We start from the raw sequence: 11,668 nt of genomic DNA on the forward strand, positions 1-11,668 counted from the left end.
CGTGACTCTCAGCCAGCCGGGGACACAGAGGTTTATTCGATGACAGGAACAGGGTCTAACACAGAGCTTGTAGGTACCGCGAGCCGGACCCCTCGGCCGGGTCCATTCTGGGGGGCAGTGAGCCAGACCCCCACGGCTGCCCTCACTCCTCGTCCCCAGCCAGCTCCAGACTGACCCCCCCCAGCCCCTCCTCTCTGGGCTGTGTCTCTTTCCCGGGCCAGGAGCTCACCTGATCCCTTTGTTCCCCTTTAGCATCCCCTGGCAGGGGGAAGGGCCTGGCCATTAGTTGCCAGGAGACAGAGAGTCGGCCAGATCTGAGCCCCCCCCAGGATTCAGAGGGAACATTAAGAACAGCCCCACTTCCTCACAGGCACATGGCGCCGGCTCTCGCTGGCTTCCGCCCGGGGCTGGCGGCTGCACCTTGGCTGGCAGGTGCATCGGTCGCCGTGGAGACGGTCAGGGCTGGGCTAGCGCCGGGAGATCCCCCGTGGCAGGTGTCCTCGGCTCGTGCCCAGGAGAACCTGGCGTAAAGCTCCCAGGCTCTGGCCTGGCTTGGGCAGAGCTCAGAGCAGCTGGCACCGGACTCCAGGAGTCCAGCGGGGCCAGGCCGAGAGCCTAGCAGCCGCGCTGGTTTCCGCGTTGCTGATGGCCACAGGCCGGGGTCCTGCTGCTTCACAAGGGGCTCCCCGACCTTTGGCACCATCTGCCTCAGTGGATTTCAAAGCGCCCCTGGCAAGCAGTGCAGGGGCCCGGAGCGCGGGCAGGGAGTAAGGCTGCTCTGTGTCCCCAGGCTAGGCGGAGGGCCCACCGACGCCAAGGAGGTGATGGAGCACCGCTTCTTCACGGCCATCAACTGGCAAGACGTGGTTCAGAAGAAGGTAAGGGGGGAACCCTCTTTGCTGTGGGGAGGTTGGGGGTTCTCTCATCCCCTGAACCACTTACCTGAAGAGTTCTCGGAACAGCCGCTGCCACCGAGTGTGTGTGAGGCTGGGCAGAACCCGCCCGCCCGCGCGGAGCAGAGCTCGCTGGGACGGACAGGACGGGAAATCCCGGCGCTCGCTTCCCTACGTCGAACACCTCCACGAGGAAGCTCTGGCTGCTCACAGCGCAGCACCTTTGGTTGGAATTGCGAGACCCCAGAGCTGTAAAGCGACACTGTCCCGTCAGAATCATCCTTCCGAAAAAGTGATCCCAGGCAGGGTCGGGAGAGGCTACGGAACTGCTGGCCGTCGTCGGGGGCTGATTTCCGCCTCGCGTGCGCAGTACAATAGAGCCATTCACACAGGAATAGCGCGGTCCTGGGGACCTAAACACAGACCTGGCCAGCAGCTTATAGTACACCCTGCGTCGGTGCCAGGTGAGGGGCCGGTCACGTCGCAGACGCGCCCCTGCGTCGGTGCCAGGTGAGGGGCCGGTCACGTCACAGACGCGCCCCTGCGTCGGTGCGAGGTGAGGGGCCGGTCACGTCGCAGACGCGCCCCTGCGTCGGTGCGAGGTGAGGGGCCGGTCACGTCGCAGACGCGCCCCGCGTCAGTGCGAGGTGAGGGGCCGGTCACGTCGCAGACGCGTCGGTGCGAGGTGAGGGGCCGGTCACGTCGCAGACGCGCCCCTGCGTCGGTGCGAGGTGAGGGGCCGGTCACGTCGCAGACGCGCCCCTGCGTCGGTGCGAGGTGAGGGGCCGGTCACGTCGCAGATGCGCCCCCGCGTCGGTGCGAGGTGAGGGGCCGGTCACGTCGCAGACGCGCCCCCGCGTCGGTGCGAGGTGAGGGGCCGGTCACGTCGCAGACGCGCCCCCGCGTCGGTGCGAGGTGAGGGGCCGGTCACGTCGCAGACGCGCCCCCGCGTCGGTGCGAGGTGAGGGGCCGGTCACGTCGCAGACGCGCCCCCGCGTCGGTGCGAGGTGAGGGGCCGGTCACGTCGCAGACGCGCCCCTGCGTCGGTGCGAGGTGAGGGGCCGGTCACGTCGCAGACGCGCCCCTGCGTCGGTGCCAGGTGAGGGGCCGGTCACGTCGCAGACGCGCCCCTGCGTCGGTGCCAGGTGAGGGGCCGGTCACGTCGCAGACGCGCCCCTGCGTCGGTGCGAGGTGAGGGGCCGGTCACGTCGCAGACGCGCCCCTGCGTCGGTGCGAGGTGAGGGGCCGGTCACGTCGCAGACGCGCCCCTGCGTCGGTGCGAGGTGACGGGCCGGTCACGTCGCAGACGCGCCCCTGCGTCGGTGCGAGGTGACGGGCCGGTCACGTCGCAGACGCGCCCCTGCGTCGGTGCCAGGTGAGGGCCGGTCACGTCGCAGACGCGCCCCTGCGTCGGTGCCAGGTGAGGGGCCGGTCACGTCGCAGACGCGCCCCTGCGTCGGTGCCAGGTGAGGGCCGGTCACGTCGCAGACGCGCCCCTGCGTCGGTGCGAGGTGAGGGGCCGGTCACGTCGCAGACGCGCCCCTGCGTCTGTGCGAGGTGAGGGGCCGGTCACGTCGCAGACGCGCCCCTGCGTCGGTGCGAGGTGACGGGCCGGTCACGTCGCAGACGCGCCCCTGCGTCGGTGCGAGGTGACGGGCCGGTCACGTCGCAGACGCGCCCCTGCGTCGGTGCCAGGTGAGGGGCCGGTCACGTCGCAGACGCGCCCCTGCGTCGGTGCGAGGTGAGGGGCCGGTCACGTCGCAGACGCGCCCCTGCGTCGGTGCGAGGTGAGGGGCCGGTCACGTCGCAGACGCGCCCCTGCGTCGGTGCGAGGTGAGGGCCTGGGCCGGTCGCAGACGTGCCCCTGCGTCGGTGCCAGGTGAGGGCCTGGGCCGGTCGCAGACGCGCCCCTGCGTCGGTGCGAGGTGAGGGGCCGGTCACGTCGCAGACGCGCCCCTGCGTCGGTGCGAGGTGAGGGGCCGGTCACGTCGCAGACGCGCCCCTGCGTCGGTGCGAGGTGAGGGGCCGGTCACGTCGCAGACGCGCCCCTGCGTCGGTGCGAGGTGACGGGCCGGTCACGTCGCAGACGCGCCCCTGCGTCGGTGCGAGGTGACGGGCCGGTCACGTCGCAGACGCGCCCCTGCGTCGGTGCCAGGTGAGGGCCGGTCACGTCGCAGACGCGCCCCTGCGTCGGTGCCAGGTGAGGGGCCGGTCACGTCGCAGACGCGCCCCTGCGTCGGTGCCAGGTGAGGGCCGGTCACGTCGCAGACGCGCCCCTGCGTCGGTGCGAGGTGAGGGGCCGGTCACGTCGCAGACGCGCCCCTGCGTCGGTGCGAGGTGAGGGGCCGGTCACGTCGCAGACGCGCCCCTGCGTCGGTGCGAGGTGACGGGCCGGTCACGTCGCAGACGCGCCCCTGCGTCGGTGCCAGGTGAGGGGCCGGTCACGTCGCAGACGCGCCCCTGCGTCGGTGCCAGGTGAGGGGCCGGTCACGTCGCAGACGCGCCTCTGCGTCGGTGCGAGGTGAGGGCCTGGGCCGGCCGCAGACGCGCCCCTGCGTCGGTGCCAGGTGAGGGCCTGGGCCGGTCGCAGACGCGCCCCTGCGTCGGTGCGAGGTGAGGGCCGGTCACGTCGCAGACACGCCCCTGCGTCGGTGCGAGGTGAGGGGCCGGTCACGTTGCAGACGCGCCCCTGCGTCGGTGCGAGGTGAGGGCCGGTCACGTCGCAGACACGCCCCTGCGTCGGTGCCAGGTGAGGGGCCGGTCACGTTGCAGACGCGCCCCTGCGTCGGTGCGAGGTGACGGGCCGGTCACGTCGCAGACGCGCCCCTGCGTCGGTGCGAGGTGAGGGGCCGGTCACGTCGCAGACGCGCCCCTGCGTCGGTGCGAGGTGAGGGGCCGGTCACGTCGCAGACACGCCCCTGCGTCGGTGCCAGGTGAGGGGCCGGTCACGTCGCAGACGCGCCCCTGCGTCGGTGCGAGGTGAGGGCCGGTTGCAGACGCGCCCCTGCGTCGGTGCCAGGTGAGGGCCGGTTGCAGACGCGCCCCTGCGTCGGTGCCAGGTGAGGGGCCGGTCACGTCGCAGACGCGCCCCTGCGTCGGTGCCAGGTGAGGGCCTGGGCTGGTCGCAGACGCGCCCCTGCGTCGGTGCGAGGTGAGGGCCGGTCACGTCGCAGACGCGCCCCTGCGTCGGTGCCAGGTGAGGGGCCGGTCACGTCGCAGACGCGCCCCTGCGTCGGTGCGAGGTGAGGGGCCGGTCACGTCGCAGACGCGCCCCTGCGTCGGTGTCAGGCGAGGGCCGGTCACGTCGCAGACGCGCCCCTGCGTCGGTGCCAGGCGGGGGTCCGGGGGGCCCGTCGCGGACGCGCCCCTGCGTCGGTGTGAGGTGAGGGGCCGGTCACGTCACAGACGCGCCCCCGCGTCGGTGCGAGGTGAGGGGCCGGTCACGTCGCAGACGCGCCCCTGCGTCGGTGCGAGGTGAGGGGCCGGTCACGTCGCAGACGCGCCCCTGCGTCGGTGCGAGGTGAGGGGCCGGTCACGTCGCAGACGCGCCCCTGCGTCGGTGCGAGGTGAGGGGCCGGTCACGTCGCAGACGCGCCCCTGCGTCGGTGCGAGGTGAGGGGCCGGTCACGTCGCAGACGCGCCCCTGCGTCGGTGCGAGGTGAGGTGAGGGGCCGGTCACGTCGCAGACGCGCCCCTGCGTCGGTGCCAGGTGAGGGGCCGGTCACGTCGCAGACGCGCCCCTGCGTCGGTGCGAGGTGAGGGGCCGGTCACGTCGCAGACGCGCCCCTGCGTCGGTGCGAGGTGACGGGCCGGTCACGTCGCAGACGCGCCCCTGCGTCGGTGCGAGGTGAGGGGCCGGTCACGTCGCAGACGCGCCCCTGCGTCGGTGCGAGGTGAGGGGCCGGTCACGTCGCAGACGCGCCCCTGCGTCGGTGCGAGGTGAGGGCCGGTCACGTCGCAGACGCGCCCCTGCGTCGGTGCCAGGTGAGGGCCGGTCACGTCGCAGACGCGCCCCTGCGTCGGTGCGAGGTGAGGGGCCGGTCACGTCGCAGACGCGCCCCTGCGTCGGTGCGAGGTGAGGGGCCGGTCACGTCGCAGACGCGCCCCTGCGTCGGTGCCAGGTGAGGGGCCGGTCACGTCGCAGACGCGCCCCTGCGTCGGTGCGAGGTGAGGGGCTGGTCATGTCGCAGACGCGCCCCTGCGTCGGTGCCAGGTGAGGGGCCGGTCACGTCGCAGACGCGCCCCTGCGTCGGTGCGAGGTGAGGGCCTGGGCCGGTCGCAGACGCGCCCCTGCGTCCGTGCGAGGTGAAGGGCCGGTCACGTCGCAGACGCGCCCCTGCGTCGGTGCCAGGTGAGGGGCCGGTCACGTTGCAGACGCGCCCCTGCGTCGGTGCGAGGTGAGGGGCCGGTCACGTCGCAGACGCGCCCCTGCGTCGGTGCCAGGTGAGGGGCCGGTCACGTCGCAGACGCGCCCCTGCGTCGGTGCGAGGTGAGGGCCGGTCATGTCGCAGACGCGCCTCTGCGTCGGTGCCAGGTGAGGGCCGGTTGCAGACGCGCCCCTGCGTCGGTGCCAGGTGAGGGCCGGTTGCAGACGCGCCCCTGCGTCGGTGCCAGGTGAGGGCCGGTTGCAGACGCGCCCCTGCGTCGGTGCCAGGTGAGGGCCGGTTGCAGACACGCCCCTGCGTCGGTGCCAGGTGAGGGGCCGGTCTCGTCACAGACGCGCCTCTGCGTCGGTGCGAGGTGAGGGCCAGTTGCAGACGCGCCCCTGCGTCGGTGCGAGGTGAGGGGCCGGTCACGTCGCAGACGCGCCCCTGCGTCGGTGCCAGGTGAGGGCCTGGGCTGGTCGCAGACGCGCCCCTGCGTCGGTGCGAGGCGAGGGCCGGTCATGTCGCAGACGCGCCCCTGCGTCGGTGCGAGGTGAGGGGCCGGTCACGTCGCAGACGCGCCCCTGCGTCGGTGCGAGGTGAGGGGCCGGTCACGTCGCAGACGCGCCCCTGCGTCGGTGCCAGGCGAGGGCCGGTCACGTCGCAGACGCGCCCCTGCGTCGGTGCCAGGCGGGGGCCCGGGGGCCCGTCGCAGACGCGCCCCTGAGTCGGTGCCAGTCGAGGGCCCGGGGGGCCCGTCGCGGACGAGCCCCTGCGTCGGTGCGAGGCGAGGGGCCGGTCACGTCGCAGACGCGCCCCTGCGTCGGTGCCAGGCGAGGGCCGGTCACGTCGCAGACGCGCCCCTGCGTCGGTGCCAGGCGAGGGCCGGTCACGTCGCGGACGCGCCCCTGCGTCGGTGCCAGGCGGGGGTCCGGGGGGCCCGTCGCGGACGCGCCCCTGCGTCGGTGCCAGGCGGGGGCCCGGGGGGCCCGTCGCGGACGCGCCCCTGAGTCGGTGCCAGGCGGGGGCCCGGGGGGCCGGTCACGGACGCGCCCCTGAGTCGGTGCCAGGTGGGGGCCCGGGGGGCCCGTCGCGGACGCGCCCCTGCGTCGGTGCCAGGCGGGGGCCCGGGGGGCCCGTCGCGGACGCGCCCCTGTGTCGGTGCCAAGCGGGGGTCCGGGGGGCCGGTCACGTCGCAGACGCGCCCCTGCGTCGGTGCCAGGCGGGGGCCCGGGGGGCCGGTCACGTCGCAGATGCGCCCCTGCGTCGGTGCCAGGCGGGGGCCCGGGGGGCTGGTCACGGACGCGCCCCTGCGTCAGTGCCAGGCAGGGGGCCGGTCACTTGCACGGCTTCTCATGCTTGGCTCAGAGCTGCGGTGGCTGGTTTGCAGACCCGGGGGGGAGGGGTTGGAGCTGTTTTTGCGGGAACCTCCCTTCACGTGGCAGCAGGCGTCACTGCTCGGCGAGCGTCTGGGTGGGGCGCTGCGGATTAGCTCCCGGGGTGAGTGGAAATGGGCGCAGGCCCCGGGCTGGTTTCAGATGGCGAGCGGCGTCGCTTGGTGTAACGGGGGCTGACGCTGCTCTCAGCAGCCGTGGGAGCTGCGGTGGAGCCGGGCCCTGGGCTGGTCCGGTGGCAGGCGCAGACCCAGCCGCGCTGTCGTGCTGGGGCCGGTGGGAGCCAGTGGACGTTCCCTGTTACCGATCGCAGCCTCTCTTGCTCTGCAGCTCGTCCCCCCGTTTAAGCCCCAAGTGACGTCAGAGATCGACACGCGATACTTTGACGACGAGTTCACGGCGCAGTCGATCACCATCACGCCCCCTGACCGATGTGAGTATGGCCGGGTCGGGCCGGGCTCTGGGGAGGGGCTGAAATGGAGGGAGCCCCGCCCAGCACAGAAACAGGGCGAGCCTGGCTGCTGTAGCGGCGTCAGCACCGGACCGGGAGCTCTAAGCACTGTCATGGCACCGCAGTGTGTAGTGAGGACGTGCGCGGGGCTGTACGCCGAGTGGCCGATACCCTGACGCAGGGTTTGAGCCCGTCCCCTGGGAGCAGCACAAGGACCGGCGCAGGTCTGGGGCCTTGTGTTGCCGGGTGCTGCTCAGACGCAGCGAGAGGGGAACGGTGGGACCCGAGCTGGGAGCAGGCCTCCACGGTTCCAGCCCACCGGGCCCCCGGCTTTCTCTTGGTGGGAAGGAGGCAGAGAGAACACCACGTAGCCCGACTCCTGGGCATCTCGGCTTGCACAGGCGCTCTGGAGGCGATTTGCGGAAGCACCTGAGGGGTTTAGGAGCATGAGTCCTGTTGAAGGCCACCTGGGTGCTGTGCTCCCAACTCCCTGTGGTGCTTGGAGATCCCCCCATAAGCCGCTTCTCTCTCTGGCTGCAGATGACAGCATGGACTCCCTGGAGGCCGATCAGCGGACGCACTTCCCCCAGTTCTCCTACTCTGCCAGCATCCGAGAATAGGCGGCGGCAGGCAGAGACTTGGGCTCCGAGCACGGGAGAACTTGTTGGTTTTGTTCCTGGGATTTCTCTCCAGCAATCTGGTCACACACTAGCCCGGCCCCCAGAGGTGCAGGGGCAGCCCAGCTGTTTGAAACGCCGCCAGCCTGGCATTGCACCGCCGGGCGGAGCCGCGTTAAAAGGAAGGAAGTGCTCCTGCTCCGTGGCTCTGAGCAGCTCCGAGCCCTGGCTGGTTCAGTACCATGGGGTTGCTTTGATTTTTAAACTCCTAGAAGTGCTTACAGCTTTTAAAGACAGCCCACCCCACGAGAGAGCCTTCCTCCAGCATCCGAGGGCCCCTCGCGCCAGGATGTCAGCTAGCCATAACCTAACCCAGAGCCGGAGAGAGGTTCGTGGAGAGGAATCCTGTGGAATCGAAACTGACTCGCCAGGAATGCTGAGTTTCTGGTGGTTACGGAGAGCGCCGCCGAGTGGACGGGGCGGGACGGGACTCTCCGCTAGGACGCACAGTAAACCCTCCGAGCAGGCCGAGCCGGCGGCTTGGCCCTCAGCCCAGAGGGCTGTTTACTTCATTGCTCCGTTAGCTCGGCTCCGGTGCGGCGAGGGACGCTGGCTCCCAGCCCCAGGGTTGGGTTCGTGGGTCCTGTTTTCTCTTCTGCCTGTTACATCTTTACAGCCCTTCCTGCACCTGACGGGAAAGGGGCACAACCGAGCCGGTGGAAGCCAGAGCCGCATGGATCTTGGCGGGAGGGACGGGGGCACCTGGAGACCCAGCAGGGCTCCCGCGGCACAATAGCACTAAGGAACAAGCCGGCTCTTTGCACGGGAAGTGACGTGTCTGGAAGGCCGGGGGTTCTCGTCGGGGGCAAGCCGACCCCAGCCCACGGCGGTACCTGTGTACGACGCACACGGTTGTAAAAGCAATAACGTTTTTCTTCAAAGCTGCCTTAAAGCCAGAAGTCGGCGCTGCGGTTAGTTCACACCCAGCGTGCGGCAGGATTTTCTACAGAACAACCGGGCGGCTAATGAACTCTGCAGCGCTCGGCTGGAGACGCTCCTTCCGCCGCAGCTCCTGTGAGCGTCTCGCTCGCCAGCTCAGCCCCCCGACTGGGCTAAGCTTTTCCCACAGCGCACGCCAAAGGCCCCCTTTGCCCATCAGGACGCCCCCTGCGCTGTCACTGACGCTGCCGAGGGGTGGGGCGCGCCGCCCCGTCCCACCCAGCGCCAGGGGCTGGGCAGAGTGCATCGGGCGCCGGAGCGCTCTTCCCATTGGCACTAGGCTGCCGCTCCTGGACCACGCGTGTCCGACTCAAACGCTCGGAGCCATCTGCAGCTTTGAGAGGCGCAGGGGAGCAGCTGCCTTCTGCTCCTCCCGGCGTCGCGGAGCCACAGCGTGTCTCCCTGCCCAGCGGCTCTGAGCTACGCCTGGGCCGTCAATCGCGTGGCCCTGGGCGGCTGCCATTGTGCCTGGGGTGCCGGTTACACCCACGGTGTAGGGCATGTGAGGGGGGACCCTTGCTGCAGCTGCTCGGACAGAGAACCTGGCCCCCGCGGTGTTTGTCAGACACGTTTTGATGGGACATTCTCCCCTGCTCTGGTGCCTGGGCCAAGCTGCGTCCTGGCGTGCGGGGTCTGTTTCCCCAAGAGTTTCACTGAAGTCAGCCCGTTGGCCATGAATTCCAGGGGTGGGTTCCCCGCGGGGCGGTTCCCTTGCAGGCAAGGGACGCACCGGTGAGCGACTGATGCCCAGGACACCGCGTGGCCTCGTGGTTTGGGAAATAGACGATGAGGTCTGGTCTGAGGGCTCTCGGTACAGACGCCCCAAGTGCTCGGCTCCTGCTCTGCAGTCAGGCCCCGGGGTTGCTGCACTGGGGCTTGGCAAACTTGCCAGCTCTTCATTGTTAAGCTCTTGAGTATTTCTGCTGCTTTCACCAGTGTCAGAGCCGGCGCTGCTCTGGGTCCCGGCTGCTCCTCGCCGAAGCCTCTGAATTTCTCAGGGAGGGCGAGAGCCTCGTCCCAAGTGCAGGAGGCAGCCGTGCAGCCTGGCTGCGATGTGGGGGAGATGTACCACTGCTTGGCTGCCCCCCGGAAAGGCGCCCGCGTTTCTGAGCTGCGGGCTGGGCCCCGTTTGCTGCAGGATCTGGGGCTACTCAGCGAGGGGTCCCCGTGACCCTTCCATCCCTAGATACGGCTCCAGCGTCGCTCGCACATGGTGACTTGGGCTGAATTTGAGGCTCAGGCACTTGGCACTCGGAGGGGGGATGGTTCTTGGGACGTGCCCCTGGCAGCACTGGCACAGGGGGCTGGGGCGGTTTCCCCTGCTCGTTCAGAGCACGCCGGAGAGTCCCGGCAGTGCCAGTCTGTCTCCTCCCGCAGCCCAGGGCTCTGGCATGGGACCCGCAGAACGGCAGATGCCCCCGAGCTGCCAGAGCCCCTGGCTGGAGTCCATCTGGGAACGGCCCCAGGCTGAACTGAGGAGCCGGATTTGTGCCCTGCCTCCACTGGAGAGAAGCTAGTCTCCCCCCTGCGATGGGATCTGCTCCTGGCCGCAGCTGGGCCTGGGGAGGGGGGCCCCCGCCAGGCTCGGTGCTGCCCCAAGGGTCCCAGCATTGCTCCCCCAGGGAACGCCCCCAGGGTTACACAGCTGGGGAGGAAACCCCCGTCTCCCAGTCCGGTGCCTTCAACCTCCCTGTGCTTTCCCAAGCTCTGCGGCAGGCCTGTGCGCCAGCGGCCGAGGCCAGTTCGAAATGTGCAGAACTCAGCTGGCGGCTTCAGCGTCCGGGGAGCAGCGCGTCCCCCCTGTGCCTGGGCTGTAGCGCCGGGCCGAGGGCGCGCGGGGCCGCCGGGCAGCGCCGGGCCGAGGGCGCGCGGGGCCGCCGGGCAGCGCCGGGCCGAGGGCGCGCGGGGCTGCCGTTGGGCCGAGGGTGTGCAGAGCTGCCGGCTGCTGCCAGGGTGGAGAAGCATTTGCAGATGCTGTCAAAGCGCTTCATTACTCGGCCTGTGTATTTCATGCTGCGTGTCAGGGAGCCAGGTGGGACCTTGGCAAAGCTTTAATTTAAAACCCACGTGGCCACCTGGGTTGCCTGTCTGTGACCAGGTCACCCCCCCCCGCCGGGCGCGGTGCTCTGGGCGATTCCCCCCCCCCCCCTCCGGACATGGTGCTTTGGGCAGGTGCCGCCCCCCCCCCCCCCCGGGGCATGGTGCTTTGGCTGTTTCTCGCTGAGCCTTAATGCCCGTTTGGCCTTTCGCTTGCTGCGTGTCGCTGGAATTTCCTGGTGATTCACCTGGCTCCGGTGCTGGGCTGCCGAGACCTCCCCTCCCACCAGCACTACGGGCTTTGCTGCCCACCCAGTGCCCTTCTGTGCCTCACCAAGGGGTGAGGGCTCCCCCCAGCTGGCAGGGGCTGTGCCAGGGCACAGTTCCCATGGGGAGCGTCTACTCTGCCCTGGTCTGCGGCCCGGCCCGGCCCGGCTGCCACCCAGCTTTGAGGGTGGACAAGCAGCCAGCGGGGCAGGAGCTTTCTCCCCTGGGGGGGTGGGAGGCTTTACTTCCGTGGCGTGTGTGTGAGTTCTGCCGTGGGGCTGGGGCGTGCCAGGAGCCGTCAGCGGCCCCCTCGGGGCGGGGCAGAGCAGGGTGGCGTCCGGACACCCCCGCGGCGGAGTTGCACCCGCTGAGGTGCGTTACGTAGACTGACACGTCCCCGTGGGTCTCCCCGACAGCGATGGGGGATGAACGTCTCCAGAGCTGGATTTGGCCCACGCGCGGCCCGGCTGCCGGCGGTGACACTCGAGTCGCTCTGTAAGATAAGGTCTGTGAGTTCGGGATATTCTGCTTTGCCTAGGACCGGGCAGGTGATGTTCCTGGAGTGTTTTGGTTCTGTAAATCTGTCCACGCTGCGCTCACTGCGCCCTTGGATTTGTACGGTACAAGCAATAAAATGTGTTTTGGA

The 11,668-nt window shown here is 70.2% G+C and overlaps 1 protein-coding gene across 1 annotated transcript in view; it reads left to right on the plus strand.

Annotated features, from left to right (window-relative positions):
• The window catches only part of AKT2 (AKT serine/threonine kinase 2), a 41,078-nt gene extending 29,410 nt beyond the window's left edge, over window positions 1-11,668 (plus strand). The window contains exons 12-14 of the mRNA XM_044988406.1: window positions 791-878; window positions 6,982-7,084; window positions 7,643-11,668. Of these exons, the coding sequence (XP_044844341.1) occupies window positions 791-878; window positions 6,982-7,084; window positions 7,643-7,722 (271 nt within the window). The 3' untranslated portion in view covers window positions 7,723-11,668. The remainder of the gene's footprint in view (window positions 1-790; window positions 879-6,981; window positions 7,085-7,642) is intronic.

The sequence above is a fragment of the Mauremys mutica genome, chromosome 15, assembly GCF_020497125.1.
Source record: "Mauremys mutica isolate MM-2020 ecotype Southern chromosome 15, ASM2049712v1, whole genome shotgun sequence".
NCBI classification, from domain to species: Eukaryota; Metazoa; Chordata; order Testudines; family Geoemydidae; genus Mauremys; species Mauremys mutica.